The 19,038-nt window shown below is 40.8% G+C and overlaps 1 protein-coding gene and 10 non-coding genes across 11 annotated transcripts; all 11 read right to left on the bottom strand.

Moving 5' to 3' along the window:
* Positions 1-1,091: 1,091 nt before the first annotated feature.
* Positions 1,092-1,163, bottom strand: trnap-agg (transfer RNA proline (anticodon AGG)). Its single transcript has one exon. It is a non-coding gene; the product is annotated as a tRNA-Pro (tRNA).
* Positions 1,164-2,313: 1,150 nt separating this feature from the next.
* trnap-agg (transfer RNA proline (anticodon AGG)) lies at positions 2,314-2,385 on the bottom strand. Its single transcript has one exon. It is a non-coding gene; the product is annotated as a tRNA-Pro (tRNA).
* A 938-nt stretch (positions 2,386-3,323) lies between these two features.
* trnap-ugg (transfer RNA proline (anticodon UGG)) lies at positions 3,324-3,395 on the bottom strand. Its single transcript has one exon. It is a non-coding gene; the product is annotated as a tRNA-Pro (tRNA).
* Positions 3,396-3,828: 433 nt separating this feature from the next.
* trnap-agg (transfer RNA proline (anticodon AGG)) lies at positions 3,829-3,900 on the bottom strand. The gene has a single exon. It is a non-coding gene; the product is annotated as a tRNA-Pro (tRNA).
* Positions 3,901-4,044: 144 nt separating this feature from the next.
* trnap-ugg (transfer RNA proline (anticodon UGG)) lies at positions 4,045-4,116 on the bottom strand. Its single transcript has one exon. It is a non-coding gene; the product is annotated as a tRNA-Pro (tRNA).
* Positions 4,117-6,128: 2,012 nt separating this feature from the next.
* On the bottom strand, positions 6,129-6,200 carry trnap-ugg (transfer RNA proline (anticodon UGG)). The gene has a single exon. It is a non-coding gene; the product is annotated as a tRNA-Pro (tRNA).
* Positions 6,201-7,255: 1,055 nt separating this feature from the next.
* On the bottom strand, positions 7,256-7,327 carry trnap-agg (transfer RNA proline (anticodon AGG)). The gene has a single exon. It is a non-coding gene; the product is annotated as a tRNA-Pro (tRNA).
* Positions 7,328-7,844: 517 nt separating this feature from the next.
* trnap-ugg (transfer RNA proline (anticodon UGG)) lies at positions 7,845-7,916 on the bottom strand. Its single transcript has one exon. It is a non-coding gene; the product is annotated as a tRNA-Pro (tRNA).
* A 1,794-nt stretch (positions 7,917-9,710) lies between these two features.
* On the bottom strand, positions 9,711-9,782 carry trnap-agg (transfer RNA proline (anticodon AGG)). The gene has a single exon. It is a non-coding gene; the product is annotated as a tRNA-Pro (tRNA).
* Positions 9,783-10,497: 715 nt separating this feature from the next.
* Positions 10,498-10,569, bottom strand: trnap-ugg (transfer RNA proline (anticodon UGG)). The gene has a single exon. It is a non-coding gene; the product is annotated as a tRNA-Pro (tRNA).
* Positions 10,570-12,272: 1,703 nt separating this feature from the next.
* On the bottom strand, positions 12,273-18,379 carry ska1 (spindle and kinetochore associated complex subunit 1). Its single transcript, XM_070972727.1, has 7 exons — positions 18,272-18,379; positions 17,032-17,117; positions 16,798-16,913; positions 16,353-16,447; positions 14,854-14,988; positions 13,142-13,311; positions 12,273-12,918 (listed from the first exon to the last, which is right to left on the bottom strand). Exons 2-7 carry the CDS (start codon positions 17,111-17,113, stop codon positions 12,770-12,772), a joined length of 747 nt encoding a protein of 248 aa, XP_070828828.1. The 5' UTR covers positions 17,114-17,117; positions 18,272-18,379; the 3' UTR covers positions 12,273-12,769.
* Between the last annotated feature and the right edge of the window lie 659 nt (positions 18,380-19,038).

Genomic DNA, 19,038 nt, shown 5'->3' with positions numbered 1-19,038 from the left:
CCTAGAATAATCTAAAGTTATTCTGAAATAACCGAATTCTGTCTAATCAATGTGAACAGGATGTAATTGGACTTAATTGAATCTAATCTATTGAAATGCGAAAAGAAATATGATGTAATCTAACCTAGATCATTATTTAGGATTAGCCAGCAGATCATAACTTAAGGTATGATTAAAGACAAGAATAAAATAAAACTTTCAAATGGTAACTGTAACAAAGAATAAAGCTATTAGTCCTCTAATGAGAGGGCATGGAGGTAGGTTCAAACTGAATTGAAAAAATATTGTGCAGGATGCACCTGCATGCAGGATGATAGTATGTGTGTTGTCCAACACACTTTGAGACAGTCAAATTCAGTTTAATACCACAATATAATTGAATCTGTCTAAAATAATGTGATGTAATCCAGTTTAATGTAAAATAATCCAATATGAAAGATTAGATTAGCTAGAAAGCAAAAATGAGAGCCATGTAAGAAGGTAATATTCTACATTGTTCAGCACACTACAATGAATATAATACTACTGAATACAGTCTAATAGTGTTGTGCTTTGTCCAGCACAGTTTAAAGCAATCTAATCTGATCACATCCAGTGTGGACGTAATCATATTAGTCCACTGGCACAGCACTGGGCAGCTAAGTGTCTCAAAATGATTTGGTTTCAGTTCCTTAATGACAGAAACACGTGTCTCAATTTCTACAGCTAATGTAAATGTAGTTGTAAGAATATGTCTGAGTCAGAAATAAATATGGACTAACTGTTAGAATCTTGTCTGCTTCAGTTTTGTGCTGGCCCGATCTTAAGATATGTTATGTTAATTAATTGAATTTTGAGAGTGGGATTTAAAACAATGGATGTCATAATCTCATTGTGTGATCTGACAGGCTGCATTGCAATCAAACAGTTTAAAATCTAATACCACATATGAAAGTGGTCCAAATATAGCTGGAGATTTGTGACTTATTTTTTTTCATAAAGGTGCATTCAATCATTTGATGAGATGCTTCTGTATATTTACTGGTGCAGGTTTCTGTAAACAAACTATACACTTGTTCCTCAGGTTTGTACAACCCCCAGAGGTTAAAGGTGGGCTCGTCCGGGATTTGAACCCGGGACCTCTCGCACCCTAAGCGAGAATCATACCCCTAGACCAACGAGCCGACATATACAGCTGCTCACAGCTGTAGTTGCATGCAGTGGAAACCTGTGGCTGGACTTCTAACTGGTGATGTGGCAACTTGGCAATCCATATCTTATCCAGTCCAACAGCGCCCTCTGGTGGTCGCAAGTATGGGTTCATTTTACTCTTCATGACATGACACACTGAACCCTAAAAGCACTCATACTGATTGACGATGCTTTGGTAACAGTAGTGCAAAAACAAATGTTAGACACCAAGAATCAAAGTGGCAACTCTCTGGCAAATCAACTTCAGTACATATTCAAATGGCTCCATCCCAATCAATTAGATTACTCTGGGATACATATAATACAAACAGTTTGGAAAGATATTCAGATTTCAGATTTACCATTTCTCAATCAGTCTATTAAACGCTATCCCTGTTTCAAAACATTAACAACAGCAGCATCTCTGACAGCCTGGTGGAAATTCCACAAACAAATCACAAACCTACTTTTGCACCATCTGATTTTACTCCCAGCTGGAACAAGCCTGAGTTTTTGAGCAATAAGCAACTTCTTAATGTCCACACATGGTCTGAAAAAGGCATGACATACCTCAAACACATCCTCCATAACAATACGCTGGTTTCATTGCCTCACTTGGTCCAGAAGTACAGAATCATGAGAAATTAATTTCTGGAATACCTGTAACTAAGATAATCCATTCGACCAACACTGACCCTCCTCCCTCAAGCTCAGTTAATTAACATCCATTCTGCATATATGTACATAATAATATCACTAAATAACTACCTATAATCAACAAATTGTTACCTGAAACCTGCTCGAATTGCAAACAAAATGGCCTGGATAGCTATATGCATGCAACCTGGCACTGTACACCTGTATCACTTTTGGAGGGAAAACAAATCAAACAGCAGATTACTCTTCACAGCCCGAACTATCAGTAAGAAAAAAACCTCATGTAATGGAGATTAAGAGATACCACACATACTGTGTATCACACTAGAAAAACATAATAATTGTAATAAACCTCTTTCAGTGTGATGAGTGATGTAATTACTATCATGTATCTGACAGGTTGCAGTCATGTAAAGCACATTTTCTTTCAGAAACAAACGGTCGAATTGCTCCTCAGGTTTCTGTGACCCCCAGAAGCTAAAAGGTGGGCTCGTCCGGGATTTGAACCCGGGACCTCTCGCACCCTAAGCGAGAATCATACCCCTAGACCAACGAGCCGACATATACAGCTGTTTACAGCTGTAGTAGGATGTAGTGGAAACCTGTGGTTGAACTTCTAGCTGGTGATGTGGCAACCTGACAACTCACATCTTATCCAGTCCAGCAGCGCCCTCTGGTGGTCGCAAGTATGTGTTCATCTTACTAACTGATGGCACACAGGAGATTGACAATGCTTTTCCAGCCATACTTGTCAACATTGGGAGTTGAAAAGAAGAGAAATTTTCCAGTGTCCTGGTGTGGGCTATCACCTTACTAACCAATTTCTGCATTCAGTGACTGCAGTCAGGTGGTCAGAATTTAATGGCTGAAAGTGAAATGCTGTGAACATCCCTGCCTTACATAAATGAAAACACAAGAAGCCCTATAGATTCAGCAGTTAATTTATTTATGTATTATTGAAGGATTTGTACACATTTTGAGAGAGCCTTCTGGCAAGTGAGACAGTCGATAGGAGAGGGTGGTTCCGAAAATGGATGGCAGAGAAAGAATAAATCCAGTCATTGGCCGAGCATGTTTCTGCGTCTCTTAGGTGCGCTTATGCTTGGCAGACTTGTTGCTTTTCCCTCCGTGTGATTCACTGAAATCTGTCTGGCATATTTTACAAGATGCATGACTGACTTCTTTCCATTTGGTGAGATACTTTTTTGCCAGGTACTCCATCCCTCTCACGTTTCTTCTTCTTCTTCTTTGGCTGTAGAAATGTTAAAGATATGGGAGAATTCTTGAGATGTCTGGGATAATATTTAAACAGGAGGACAGCAGGAGAGGAGGGTAAAATATGGGAGAATCCTGGGAAAAATGGGAAGGCTTGAGAGGTCTGTTTCTGGCCACAGAACGCAGCAGCATTACAGATTGCACTGACCACAGACTGGTAGAACATCTGCAACATCTTGTTGCAGATGCTGAAGCCGCTGAGCCTCTGCAGGTTAAAAGTCGGGCTCGTCCGGGATTTGAACCCGGGACCTCTCGCACCCAAAGCGAGAATCATACCCCTAGACCAACAAGCCAACATACACACATGTTGACAGTAGTCATGTGGACCTGTGGTTGAACTTCTAACTGGTGATGTGGCAACTTGACAATCCACATCTTCTCCAATCCAACAGCGCCCTCTGGCGGTCAAAATTATGTGTTCATCCTGGCACTGTACACCTGTTGATCACTGTTGGTTTCTTTAAAGCCAAAAAGCCATACCTCCAACATGGAGACAAGGCCAAGCAACTCAACTATGCATGAAAACATAGGAACTGGGGTGCAGAAAAACGGCAGCAGGTGCTCTGGACTGATGAGTCTGAGCTGGAGCTGCATTTCTCTGAGTTTTGCAACTTGTTTAATAACATCTGTATTTGACAGGATGCAGTCATGGAAACCATATTTTCTTTCAGAAACAAACTGCAGAATTGCTCCTCAGGTTTCTGTGACCCTCAGAGGTTAAAGGTTGGGCTCGTCCGGGATTTGAACCCGGGACCTCTCGCACCCTAAGCGAGAATCATACCCCTAGACCAACGAGCCGACGTAATAGGAATTCCACTCCTGCTGTTAATGGTATTTAGACATGTCATATATACGTGAATTCTCACAATAGTTAATGTATTCTGGAGCTGTCTGTAGGCATCACTAAACAGTGATTTAGTTTGACCTCTGCAGTTTTAAGAAGGGCTCGTCCGGGATTTGAACCCGGGACCTCTCGCACCCAAAGCGAGAATCATACTCCTAGACCAACGAGCCCATCTGTGCTGGCTGTGATCACTCAGGTCACACAGCACCTCTTGGACAATTGAGTCTTTAAATAAAGAAAAAATTAAATACAGGAATATAAGAAACTGGAAGATGAGAAATGGTAAATTAAAGCTTTTCCAACTTCATGCCACGCCTGCAAAAGTCAGTGCCCCACCACCGCAGTGGTGGTGGGGCACCGCGGGCCACCGCAGTCAAAACAGGCTGGACAAACCACTGCTTTTCTGAGTTTATGAGTATAAACAAACTGATAATACAAGCTGCTTTAACTCTGCTAACTATCACTGGCTGTAATAATGGGAAAAATTACATTTGCATTAAATCTAAATCTTAAAACCAAATTTCTGATCTCTGCCATGATAACATTCTGTTGTATAAATCTGTAAATCTGCTCATGAGATGGGTTCAAACCACTGACACCTCTTTGTTTAAGTTGTGTTCCCTGATCTCTTTATTTTGAGGCGGTCCTCAATTTTTCAAAGCACATGGTGTTCATCTTAGAGTTAGATCTTTTTTAAGATTAGAATTTCTATGTATAAGAGTAAAGGACAGATGTGGAGCAAGGTTGGTTGATGTTTGTTTGTATGTGTGTGTGTGTGTGTGTGTGTGTGTGTGTGTGTGTGTGTGTATACCTGCACAGGTCACAAAGTGGAACAGATAGTGGATCTAGTGAATGGAGAGTAGCAGCCCGTCCACTACTCTGTCATGAAGTGATCTCTTCTCTCTAATGACCAGCAGTCAGTTGTGTTCGATTATCTAAAATTACAATGAAAATAAAATGTGTTGAGGAGAAACAGAATGAATGGTAAATGGTAATATAAATATTATACTGTCTATCAAAAGTCAAACTGCTCCTGTATCCTCAAAGTGCTGATTTTAATTTAGCACAGTTGTAATATCACATCATCGCAGGTTTGCTTTTAAAACACAATCTGACCTGAGTAACATACAAATGAATATAAAAATCCATCCATTTTCTATGCCGCTTATCCCTTTCGGGGTCACGGGTGAATATAAAAATGTGTTACTGAAATCGCAGATATATAAGTGAAAGATTTATTTTTATTTTTAAACATTATTTCCTTTTAAACAAAAAAAACAAGGTCTCATCCCAATATAACCATGCATCATATTACTTAAGTTGAAGCAGACTTTAGGAGAAAGTGCACAATCTTTATGTCACTTCCAAGTAGCGAAGCAGAGTAGATTCAACCTCACTTTGTCATATCACCCAGGTTCTGGGAATATTACACCTGATGCTCTCGCACTCCAGTTCCTCCCAGAGTCTTAGCACCAAGAGCCGGATACGGCAAAGTTAATGTAAAGCGACGTTAGCCAGCTTCTCTGACTGCCACTTGGAGGTGACAGAAAGATCGTGCACGACAGCTGATGATGCTGTTTCTTCTCCCTCATGTGTCATCGCTGCAGCTACATGGGAGACAGAAAAGGTGGTTAAAGAGGCACAAGACACGGAGTGAGATCCCTGTAATGGTCCTGCTGGCTGCATGTTTGTCCCTAATGTTGCTCGTTCTCAGGTTCTTCAGTGGGGACACTGGTCTAAGCTAACTTGCCACCCTGGTTTCCGTCGCACTCTCAAGTTATATAGTGTCCTGTGTGCACTTTGGTGTGCTTCCTTTTTTGGCAGAGGCTGGGCGTGGTTTTTTAGATGGCTGGGAGTTGGCTCCGTCTCAGCTGGAACTCATCTTCATCAGCACATTATAAAGATTGGACTGCTGAAGACTTGTCACCAGATTGTTTCCACTACTTTGTGGTATAGTTGGCCAAGATTACCAGTGTTCCTAGTGCTATTATCCTCCAGCGTTTTGTTGCCAGCGACTAATTAATCATCTGTCGGTTTGCTTCTCCCTGATCAGTGAGATCACCTGCTTCTGCCAGCACACCAACCCTCTGCTACCACTGCCTCCATCGCCATGCAAGTACTCCCTCCACCTGAGCCCTGTGTGGTTGCTCCTCAGGTTTCTGTAACCCCTGAAATTAAAGGTGGGCTCGTCCGGGATTTGAACCCGGGACCTCTCGCACCCAAAGCGAGAATCATACCCCTAGACCAACGAGCCGACATATACAGGCACATACAGCTGTAGTCATGTGGACCTGTGGTTGAACTTCTAACTGGCCATGTGGCAACTTGGCAGCCCATATTTTATCCAGTCCAACAGCGCCCCCTGGTGGTCATAATTATGCATCCATCCTGGCACTGTACACCTGTTAATCACTGTTGGATTAACTACCTATTATCAACTAATTTTTATCTGAAACCTGTTCAAATTGCAAACAAAATGGCCTGGATAGCTATATGCATGCAACCTGGCGCTGTATACCTGCTAATCACTTTTGGAGAGAAATCACATAGTCACTATCTGTCGCCCTGGGCTGCTACATCTCATTATGTCCTTCACTCTGCCTACTAGGAGACATATCTACAATCAGCCCGAACAAATCAAACAGCAGATTACTCTTCACAGCCCGAACTATCAGTAAGATAACAAATCTCATGTACTAGAAATCAAGGGATACCACACATATATCACACTGGAAAAATTAATAATTGATAGTTTTTCTATGGAAAGTGTATACACCTCAGTCAATGTGATCAGTGATGTAATTACTAGATTCAATTCAATTCAATTCAATTCAATTCAATATTCCTTTATTGGTCCAGCAAGGGGAAATGCCAGTTACAGCAGCACCAATAAAGCAGATAGAGTAAAAGCAATAGGTATATACAAAAGAGTGGAATAAAAAATAAACATTGTCTTAAGAAATTATAAATAGTATTTGCATTGCATTGCGTAGATAATTCACAGGTTACTTGGAGCAGTTTTTGTTGTGTAGTCTGACAGCTGCAGGAAGGAATGACCTGCGATACCGCTCCTTCACACATTTTGGATGTAGCATCCCGTCACTGATGGAGCTCCTCAGTGCAGTGAGTGTGTGTTGGAGGGGGTGGGAGTCATTGACTGTCATGGAGGACAGCTTCAGAAAGTAACATGTAAAGTATAAAGTACTGAAGAGAGCCACACAGCCTGTTCACCCCTCTTTTTGCAGCATCAGAACCAGCTCAGTGTAGAATTGCTCCTCAGGTTTCTGTGACCCCCAGAGGATAAAAGGTGGGCTCGTCCGGGATTTGAACCCGGGACCTCTCGCACCCTAAGCGAGAATCATACCCCTAGACCAACGAGCCGACATATACAGCTGTTCACAGCTGTTATTGCATGCTCACTCACAGCACCTGAAGATGAACTTCTAACTAGTGATGTGGCAACTTGACAGTCCACATCTTATCCAGTCCAACAGCGCCCTCTGCTGGTCGCAATTATATGTTCACCTGAATGTTCATGACATGAAACACTGAACCCTAAATGCACTCATACTGATAGCTGTTGGCACACAGAAGATTGATGAAAATTGAAAAGACTGATGTCTCCAGAGAGTTCAGCTATTGAGATTTCTGTCCACAGCTGTAATTTGAGTTTAGAGTTTGGTCTTCATGTGCATTGAGATTGACCAATGATCATTTTGCACATATATGCCAACTTTTCTGCATCAAAATATGACAAACATATGTGGAGAGTTTAATGTTGCATACATAGAAATTGCTCTCATCTCATACATACATCAATTTTCACTATAATTAATTCTGGAGCTGTCTGTAGGCATCACTTAACAGTGATTTAGTTTGACCTCTGCAGTTTTAAGAAGGGCTCGTCCGGGATTTGAACCCGGGACCTCTCGCACCCAAAGCGAGAATCATACTCCTAGACCAACGAGCCCATCTGTGCTTGTTGTGACCACCCAGGTCACACAGCACCTCTTGGACAATTGAGCCTTTAAATCAAAAAATTAAATACAGGAATATAAGATACTGGAAGATACTGTAATGTTAGTCATTAAAGTATGTATGAGAAATGGTAAATTAAAGCTTTTCCAACTTGTGCATGTGTGTGTGTGTGTGTGTGTGTGTGTGTGTGTGTGTGTGTGTGTGCGCGCGTGCGTGTGTATGTGCAAGTATGTACTTCATGCCACACCTGCACAAGTCAGTGCCCCACTTGGGCCACCGCAGTCAAAACAGGCTGGACAAAATTAGTGACACTATAACATATATAGGCTGAAAAATGTGGCATTGTTGCATATATTGCTAAACTAATTCCATAGTTTAAGTTCATTTTAAACTTGTCACAAACTGAACAGCTTGAAAATCAATGTAAATTTCAGTGAGTTTTGGTGATTTTAGTTGTTGATAGACTTCTTGCCTTAAATTGCAGAGGGAGGCACAGTTTCTGTATTCTAATAAGGCGATTTCCACAATCTCTATGTGGGATCAATTTCTGGTGTTGTAAGTTACTAGTTAATGCCACAACATAATTGCTTTTCCAGATGTGCATCTGTGTTGGTCGATAGCGAATCTGAAGTTACACATTTATCAAAATGTTACATAATGTCTTCACATTATGTAACATTGTAATAAATGTGAAACTTAATACGTGTAACTGAATAAATGTTGTTTTAATAAACTTGTACTTTAATACATGTGTAACAGTTCTCAGTTCTTGAGTTCAATTATCTAAAAATCAAATTAAAATAAAATGTGGTGAGGAGAAACCCAATGAATGGTAAATAGTAATATATGTCACTTCCAAGTAGCAGTCAGAGAAGCTGGCTAACAATGCTTTATATTAACTATATTGTTATATTTTGCAATATATTGCTATATATTACCTTGCCATATTTCTGTAACTTTGTGCATGTTGTAAAATGCACAAATACTGGTATATTACAACTGGTACTGACTTCAAAACCTTGTCTGAGGTGTCACACTACTGTAAATGTGTTTATCTATTCAATTCAATTCAATTCAATTCAATTCAATTCAATTCAATTCAATTCAATTCAATTCAATTCAATTCAATTCAATTCAATTTTATTTGTATAGCGCCAAATCACAACAGAAGTTGTCTCAGGACACTTTCCATATAGAGCTGGTACAGACCAAGCTCTTTTATCTACAAAGAAACCAACAATTCCCCCATGAGCAAGCACTTGGCAACAGTGGCGAGGAAAAACTTCCTTTTAACAGGCAGAAACCTTCTATGCAGTCTTATGCAACAAGCTTCACAACAGCAGTAATGTGAAAAATCCCACAATCTGCTTTTGAAATATTCAGACTTCTGAAAATCTTGTTGGCCTCTCATTCAGAAAACATGAACAGACACTGACGGATTCAATGCAGTAAAATTAAACCTTTAAACCAGAAACTGGCATCACTCATCATTCTGTTGTATCATCCTCACTGTACATGTTTACAAAGCTTTGTCAGTACCTCAGTTTAAAAAGCTTTTAAAAAAAAACATACTTACTTAACTTACGTGTACTTATGTACACTGAGATTTGTGTGATGTTTTCGTACGTCTGTTTAAATGTTTTAAACATTTCACGTTTTGCTTTATCTGTCTGTGTTTAATCACTTCTGTATCTGACAGGTTGCAGTCATGTAAAGCACATTTTCTTTCAGAAACAAACGGTCGAATTGCTCCTCAGGTTTCTGTGACCCCCAGAAGCTAAAAGGTGGGCTCGTCCGGGATTTGAACCCGGGACCTCTCGCACCCTAAGCGAGAATCATACCCCTAGACCAACGAGCCGACATATACAGCTGTTCACAGCTGTTATTGCATGCTGTGGAGACCCGTGGATGAACTTCTAACTGGTGATGTGGCAACTTGACAGTCCACATCTTAGCCTGTCAAACAGCGCCCCCTGGTGGTCGCAATTATATGTTCATCTGACTGTTCATGACTGAAACACTGAACCCTAAAAGCAATCATACTAATAGCTGTTGGCACACAGAAGATTGATGAAAATTGAAAAGACTGATGTCTCCAGAGAGTTCAGCTATTGAGATTTCTGTCCACAGCTATAATTTGAGTTTAGAGTTTGATCTTCAGTGCTTTGAAAAACTGCTTCTCCAGCACATCAAAGAAAACATCCCAGCCAGCCTGGACCCTCAGCAGTTTGTATTCAGAACCAGCAGACCCACAGTGGATGCAGTCTCCACTGCCCTCCATTTAGTCTTCACACAAAATAACACTTGAATCAGAATGCTGTTTGTTGATTTCAGATCAGCATTCAACACAATCTCCCCTGTGAAACTGATGCTCAACTCTGCTGAGGCACCACACAGATCCCAGACTGTTAAGATTGGTGGTCACACCTCCTCCACTTGAGTGCTCAACACTCCCGCAGGACCGTGTGCTCATCCCCATCCTGTTCACACTGTACACCCATGACTACAATCCCAGACATGGAGACAACTCTGATGTGAAGTTTGTGGGCGACACCATCATGAGGTTAAAAGCTGGGCTCGTCCGGGATTTGAACCCGGGACCTCTCGCACCCAAAGCGAGAATCATACCCCTAGACCAACGAGCCGACACATATAGCAGTTCACAGTTGTGGTTGCATGCTGTGAAGACCTGTGGTTGACCTTCTAACTGGTGATGTGGCAACTTAGTGATCCACATCTTATCCAGTCCAACAGCGCCCTCTGGTGCATAAAAAATTGCACTGTCCACCAATGACTGCTAGAACATCTGCAGTAGCCTCTGAGCCTCCGCAGGGAGTAGTGAATCATCACTCCTCACTGTCCTATAGAAACATTCTGAGTTTTGTGCATGCTCTGAAGACGTAACAATGAAGAGTGGGCAAAATACATCAAGTGTAAAAGTTCATCGTTACCACTTTGCTCAGTTTCCACTTGTGAGCTGGCATATCCCAAGCCAGTCAAGACTTTTCACGCTAAAGCAACATTTAGACAAAATGATGGTCTGCTCATGCTTCTCAGAGGGGTTGGAAAAGACAGGTTTCCACCAACACTTGACCTCAGATCACCAGATTCAAATCCCAGAGAGCTGACCATTACGCAGAGGAAGGGGGGACACAGACAGACCTGGAGGGCTGACTGAAAGACACCAAGGTGTCAATATTTGACCTCAACTAGAAGCAGCCAGCTTGAATTCACCAAAACCTGAACTTTACAAATCCAGCTGTATGTATACTGAAACCGCTAGACTACACACGGATGATTTCCATTGAACTAATTATGTGACTTTCGGTGTGTCATAATAAAGGAGGTGAATACTATGCAAATTCATAATGCAATCATAAAAGATTTCATCCCAGAAACAACCTAAATATGGCCATAAAACAAGGTAATGAAAAGACCAGTCTGATACCACATAAAAATAAGATTAATCTGAAACATTAAACTACATAATACTAAATATATGTTATAGTATATATGTTGTAGTAATAAAGAAGTGGTGCTGCTGATATAAAGTTTGACAAAATGAAAAGCACCATTGACAACATAAATATAAAATCTATATATGAGTTAGTGTTCTCTAAATTGTAAACAATACAAATAGCACAAAGGATGCAAAATTGAATGGACATACTGTATATGGAGTGGATCATCATGTACAGTACATACATGTATATAGACAGTGCATTCTATGTGCATGTTAAAAACGGTGCATTTTAAACTGTGAAAATCTACTCTGTAATGCGAGTGAGTGGATGTTTTGGTGTCAGAGGGTTTTGAGACTGTATGAGATTTTAGGTGACCTGTGGAAAGAAGGTGTTCTTGTGTCTGCTTGTTTTGCTGTACAGACCTCTGTAGCGCCCACCAGAGGGGAGAAGCTGGAACAGGTCGTGTCCTGGGTGTGACGGGTCGGCGGTGATACCTCCCGACTCTGGACACATTTAAGTCCTGAATGGAGAACATAATACAAAATAGCAACAACACATAAGTCTTATTCTAAACCTGACGTGTTTCCTAAAAGTTGGAGGACTGACAACCTTTAGAAATTACGTTTGTCCTGAAAAAAGAAAAAAGGAATTTTATTTCAAGGTCAACCTATCCAATAACTTATGGTGGCAGGGCCTCCACAGAACGTTATAACTACATCGAAAAGCTGTCCTCATGTAACACATTTTACTAAATATCTCAAAATGCATTTCTCATATTGTTGACATAATTATCACGTGTAAACATGCGCGCTTCAACATGTGAGTGATAAGGCTTTCAAGGTACTCATCACAAGGTGACTTTCTTTTCTTTGATTTTTATTTTTACAAATACAGAACTTTTTTGACAATATAAAACAAAGAAACATCTATTTCTTCGGGAATCATTCATACCCCAACATACATACATGAGTACACAGTCCAGTATTATGTGCACTTACAGGTGGCATATTCCTGGGTAAATCTGTGAAGTGAGTACATTTTGATGACAGCAGATTTGGCTTCTATCCAATCCTGTCTGTCTGTGAGGGACACATGTCACTTGTTGCTCTGTATAATGTGCAGTAATACAATGGACTCAATGAAGCCACTGACCTGATCAAACTGCTGGTCAGTATGACTGCGCTGACAAATCAAACACCTCTCGTGTGTCGTGTTCACAATGCACGAAGCAACCTTCCGAATATGTAGTCTGTGAAAAGCCTTGTGACTACAATTAACCAGAAAATATGCAAATACACAAACTCTGTCTGCCTACTAAGTCGGCATAATGAAGAGGAAAAAAAAAATCCAACTGAAAGCACAATCGTCTGATTGAGTCTTGTTACAGCAACATGAAGCGGGTCAGGCCCCCTCCTCGAAGCTCCCGTAGGCGCTGGCAGTGTCGCAGCATGTTCAGAATCCCCTGAAATCGTTTGTCCACTTTTATCTGAGCAAATTCACGGATATCATCCTCCACCACAAAATACTGACCTGAAAGACATTTTAACACAAAGTGAGACCAGTGCTGTGTCAGAACAACAATCCTCTTGCATGATTTTATTTTCACGTTACAGACGTGAAGGCATTCAGGGCTGCATTCAGGGCACATTATACATGCAACAGGTCATCAAATCATCCCACTAAATGAGATGCATAATCCAAATCATCAGCCACAAACAGTGTCAGCTGCTGAGCGAAGGCTTGCTGTCTGTACCTTTGGTGTCTTTGTTCTCTTGGTCCTTAAAGCGCTGGCGCAGCTTGCGTGCATGATTGTTGAGAGTTTTCACCGACTGATGGAGGATTTTGTACTTAGCCTTTACAGCCATGTTAATATTCTGCACCGCAGCATTAAGCTGGTCATATGATACACGTCCTTTCATGTACCTGAGTGACACACAACATTCGGCCTTAGAAAACAACATGAAAGAAGACGCACACATACGCAGAAGTGATCTCTTGGCAATACAAAACCCCCCTCCTCTTTAAAATGTAGAGCCGGGGGTATGGTCAAACTTCATATCATCATGATTTTTCAACCAAAACCAAGCACTCGTTTAACTGTTTCAATGTCAGAAAAGAGTGAAAGACCACAACTCCGCTGAGCCTCAGATGGTGAACTTAAATGGCTTGTTTTGTCTGAGCAACAGTTCAAAACCTAAAGAGGTTCAGTTTCCAATCGCATGAAACAGAGAGAAGCAGATGTCGAGGAGCACTTTAATAAGCCACTTCACCACCTGCCGAGTCATCAAACGGCGACCGCAGAAGACTGAACGGGCAAGAAACTCCGACATCTTGAGATGAAAATAAGAGGAAACTGTAAATCCTGAGCCCTTGGTGAGCAGAGTGAGGTGCGTTACCAGGTCTAATTCTTTTATTACAGGTACTGTCGTTCATTCAAACAGATGGACATATTCCTCTGCTCCGTCTGTTTGCATTAGAAACATGCAATACCATCTAGTGAGAGCGCCACTGGTTTTTATGTGTACGTTGGGGGGGTGGGTGATGCATTGAGGGGTAACCTATTTCTGCCCTCAATTTGCAATGATTTTAGAATTGTGTCTGAACTTGTTGAATTCTTGTGGCATGTATCTGAATGTGGACGGCTGTGCAGCTGATTGAATTTAGCTCGTCTCAGCGGGAGATGTTTTAGCCACTCCACATCTGAACTGCAGGGACTGGCTCACTCAACAACATCCTAACTTGGTGACTAATTTTAATAATTATATTCAACTCCCTGTCAATCATCTTATTTACTGTGTTTAATTCTAATGTGGGAAGTTATAGATACGTATTGATATTTCTGTATATCTTTTCAGGGTTTTCACAGTGACTGAGATGATTGGAAAAAAATAAACCACGCAGCATTCGTTTGAGGCTGAGTCTTGCTAATCCAGGCCAAAGGCAGTTACAAATCATTTCAGCTCCACTCAGGATATTCTTTGCCCCGAATTAGTCCTGTTAAGCAGTGTTGACAGCCAGTCTAATTACTGCTCCTAAACTCTATAAATAAAATGCCCTTTTGAGTGCAGCTGTTATACTGTTGTGGTGGTTAACGTTCAGTTAAGAAAGGTTGGCTGAGATCTGAACTGGTGGAATTTGTTAGAAACAACACACAACCCGAAAACGAGAGCTCAAGGTCAGACTTTTTTTCACCTCTGACACTGGTTCTGTGTCAGATTAATGTGGTGTTTGGTTAACACTATAAGATGATTGAGCATCTTTTGAAGGATGATTACAGGTCTTACTATAATATCAGATTGCTAAATAACCTGGACTGATAACACACTGTGGCCTTCATTCTACTGTTCATACTCCTCTGGCCACATGTCCCCTTGTCTTATCTAATAGATGAACAACATGTCCAAAAAACATCATGAACAATATCAATAATCATGTCACGTTGGATACCAGAAGGACGACACTTACTGAGGGATGCTCTCAAACTCTGGCAGAGTGATAAACTCCATCTCTCTGACAACGCTCTTGTTGATCTTTTTGACATTTTCCAGCTGAGCTGGCTGAACATCTTCTGCTTCTTTCTGGTTCAACGGTTCACTTCCACTGTGACATGAGAGAACATTGAACAGGAGACGTCAGTCAGTCAGAGCTGAACGTTGTTTTCTATCTTCATGGTATTGTGTGTTTGGATACAAGGATAGTCGAAAAAGGAGGGAAAAGTCTGGGGAGGAGCTGTGAAGGCAGCTTCTGCTCTGTGTTAGAGATAAGCTTTGGAAGATAGGACTTACCAGCACACCTCATGAACAGTTCCTAGTTCATGCTGTTTAAGTGAAGAGACAAAGATGCACTCGCAAACCCTGCATAGATCTGCAAAGGTGGATTCACTGTGTGCAATATTGACATTCAAACACCAATACTGAGAGTGCAGCTGTTTAATACATCCTGATGTTTTTCATCTGTACTCTTTGCGGGTTTCTGTGGGAAAGATTGAAGAGACTGTGTGTCCTACCAGCTCCTGGCGGCACCTGGAAGTTATTTGACATCTTTCTGATCCACAGTCTGCACTCCTAACACCTTCACTCTCTCACGTATTGCACTTAATCTTATATTCTGAATATAATGTGTACTTTATTTACTTACAACTGAAATTCTCTTTCTCATGTTGTGATTTTACTGTCATCTATGTGTCTCCTGTGCATCTATTGCGTGTCTGTCTGTCCTGGGCGAAGGATTTCTTGAGGCTTAAGGGAGCTTCCCCTTATTTGAACTGAGGGTCTGAAGATAGAACACCTTGCATGTCATCCAGATTGTAAAGCGTTCAAAGGCAAATTAGTGATTTTGAGCTACTTAAACTTATTCCAAAAGCAGCTTGACCAATGTAAAAATCGGTTTATACTTTCTCTGTAGTCAGGCTGTACCGAACGTCCTTTTTTTACATTTTAAGCTTCTACTGAGGATTTAAATGATTCAGTACAGCCCTTTTCTGTACACATGATGAAATTTTTAAATTTCAGGATTTAGTAGAGCTGTAACTTATGACTGTTTACACTATTGATTCATCCGCTAGTAATTTCCTCCATTAATAGTTTGGTCTCTAAAACATGAGAAAACTGTGAAAAATGCTCATCACAACATCCCAGAGTCCAAACTGACGTCTTCAAAAGAGATTCAGTTTCCTATAATATTAAGACTAGAAAAAGCAGCAAATTCTCACAATTGAATAAACTGTTAACATTAAATGTTTTGCTCAAAAAATTACTTAAAATTAAAATTATCAACTTTCATTCAGTTGACTAATCCTTGCAGTCTTTAGCACTATTATTATATTTGTACAGATTGGGTGATCTACTTCCTGCAAGTACGCAAATTTGGAAGCTATTGCTGGCAAGCCGGTACATTAGAAAATCATAGGTTTGTACTCTATTCAAAATACAAAATGACCGATGTTCTGCATCATATATTCTCACTTTGCTGGGACTTTCTTCCTGGGCATGTGCAGTGGTATGTTGTCCTTCATGTGCTGGACATCCTCCAAATCCTTCTTGGATGACTCCTCAAGTTCCTTTAACACAAACAAATGTGCTTCATCAATAAGTACTTCTGAAGTCATTTAGAAACAGTGTCTCCATTTATCCACCAGAGAGCACTGACGAGACGATTTTATACTCTCAAATGTCCCACCTACTGCAGATTTCAGTCAGATTTCTTTAATTACCACATTCAGCAGATACTTTTCAGTGTGCGTGTGAATAAAAAAGCAAAAAAATATATGGCTAAATATCAATACTGGCCTCAAAACTCCAGTATTGATGAAGTTCTAAGTTAATGCAGCAATGAAAACAAACTAAGATGAGGTTGTGACTGGGTGAATTTACTGTTAGCAGCTGCACAAACTACAGGCCCCCAGTTTACCTTGAGGTGCTTTAGTTGCTCTTTCTGTTGGCCAACACATTGTTCAAACTCCTCCAGAAGTCTCTCGAGTGCAAAGAGTTCTTGTCCAAGTTTCTTCATCTTATTTTGAGGCATTTCTAAATGTGGAGAGAGAAACAAAGAACATTATGACACCTTTTATGACACGCTGCTTTAGCTTTACACAATAATGAAACAGAAGAAAAGCCAATGGACCCACATAAATCACTCTCATACCAGCAACTGACAGATCAAGCAAGCGATGTAAGGATGATATCCTGTCATGAATGTGGTGGCTGACGTCCTCCAGCTCATTCATTTTCCTGAAAGACAGACCCAACTGATTAAAAAAAACAGCCACTTACACATTATAAACAGCTACCTGGTAAATTTCATCATTCAAACTAATAGATGAGAAGACATTTAACATTAGAAAATGTATACTTAAGTCACACATTCTGCAAAATACACTTTTTCATGTTTTTTAAAAAGAAATATGTCCCCGTTGTATCGAGACCACCTTGTCTTTTCTGCTCGCTCCACCTTTCAGAAAATGTGAATTCTCAGATTTGCCTCCCTGTGTTACGTCTGATGGGGCTTAGCGCCATCATCGCACCCATGAATGGCAAATCATCTTCTGTAAGTTGAATAAACAGAGGAGTGTGTATTTATTGTTTTGTGGGAGAAGAGCTGCTGCTGGCCTCCATGGACTCCTGTGGATCTCCTGTGTCAGTGAGAGGATCATCAACACTGACAGAAAACCATCAGCTGCCTCTGCCCAGAGTCTGTTTCCAGGTAAGAAAATGCAGTATGCTTTACAGAATAAAGCCTTTTTTTAACAACTCTGACTGGAAAATGTAACATTACACGTGAATAAATAACGTGTACTGCGCGACTTAAGTGGTAATTAATGGTACTTTTGATTATACTTTGTTTATACAAGACTGTATACTACAAACACAAGTCTCAAAGGGAGGCTTTTATTAAAATATAAATGTACAACACGTGCGTTGTGATAAACTAGTCGAATATGGAGATGAAAATCAGCCCAGCAGCAGACTGCAGTGTTGATGGAGTCCAGGGACGGTAACTGCTGGTCATCAGGTCACGGTTCCTCACAGAATGATGGAAAAAGGCCAATTATTGTCTGACTTCTTTATAAATGCGACAGTAGTTCGTTTTGCTGCCCACAGACTTATGTGGCCGGTATTATTAAACCGCATTTGCTGTTGCCACCATCAAGAAGGTGTCACCAAATCAACCGGGACTGAAATCTTCGAGAACGCTCCTTTAACGCTGTTAGCAGCTAATAACAGACGCCAGAGTTGTATCAATAAAAGAGGGAAACGGCTTCCACCGCTCTGTGTGTGTGTGTGTGTGTGTGTGTGTGTGTGTGTGTGTGTGTGTGTGTGTGTGTGTGTGTGTGTGTGTGTGTGTAATGGTGCTTTTAATACACGGACAGATTCAGATAACTTACACTGACTTACGTCCTCTGTTGACCACCGGTGCTCGTCCTCAGTGCTGCGTTCGCGGTTCAATCCGAATTTGAAGCGAGACACAAGACGCAACGTCCTGCGCACGCGCTGTTTCACCGCACGTCATACATTTCTTCTTCTTCTTCTTCTTCTTGATTCGCAGCTTTCAAATGCATTACCGCCACCTACTGATGTGGACTGAGCTAATGATAAGCCTTCTCTCTAAAGCGTAAAAACAATAAACACAATTAAAATGATTACATTTAAAACGAAAACAAATTGAATAAATGAAAAATTTCTAATTCTATTGATTATTCTTGTTGATCCTGAATAGTAGAGGTGTTCTTTTAAACTTTCTCTCTCTGAATCAGACTCCTGGCAATACATTTTAAGGCTGTTTCTTCTTCCCCACAATATTAAAACTTTGTATTATGATGCTTTTCAATCACATAAATCATTTAGACCCGTATGACCTCTCCTTAGTTTTGTTATAACCCTCTCCACTTTCTGCCTCTGCTGTTCTACCTGTCTTTAGTACCATCTGTATAAATCTATAAATAACTGCAGTAATTCCTTCTGATGTGTGAATTAAAGACTGCACAATTTCCCCCACACTCTCTCATCAGTTCAAGGAGGCTTAGATCTATCTGTGGCTGTGGCATGGATGTGTAGGATGTATAGCTGGCAGAACAACAGGTGGAGAGGAACTCCAGCAAACCCATTTCACTCGCCTTTGTTTCAACGACCCAACCAAGGCTCCTTGTTGGCC

The sequence above is a fragment of the Chaetodon trifascialis genome, chromosome 10 (assembly GCF_039877785.1).
Source record: "Chaetodon trifascialis isolate fChaTrf1 chromosome 10, fChaTrf1.hap1, whole genome shotgun sequence".
Taxonomy (NCBI): domain Eukaryota; kingdom Metazoa; phylum Chordata; class Actinopteri; order Chaetodontiformes; family Chaetodontidae; genus Chaetodon; species Chaetodon trifascialis.
This window is presented reverse-complemented; position numbering and strand designations above follow the sequence as displayed.

Excerpts from the sequence above, each read along its gene's own strand:
- ska1 (XM_070972727.1), bottom strand. The coding sequence starts at position 17,113 with ATGAATGAGCTGGAGGACGTCAGCCACCACATTCATGACAGGATATCA. Across the intron at positions 16,914-17,031 it reads GCTTGATCTGTCAGTTGCTG|AAATGCCTCAAAATAAGATG; the intron begins GTATGAGAGTGA and ends CTCCACATTTAG. Across the intron at positions 14,989-16,352 it reads AGGAAGAAAGTCCCAGCAAA|TGGAAGTGAACCGTTGAACC; the intron begins GTGAGAATATAT and ends CTCATGTCACAG.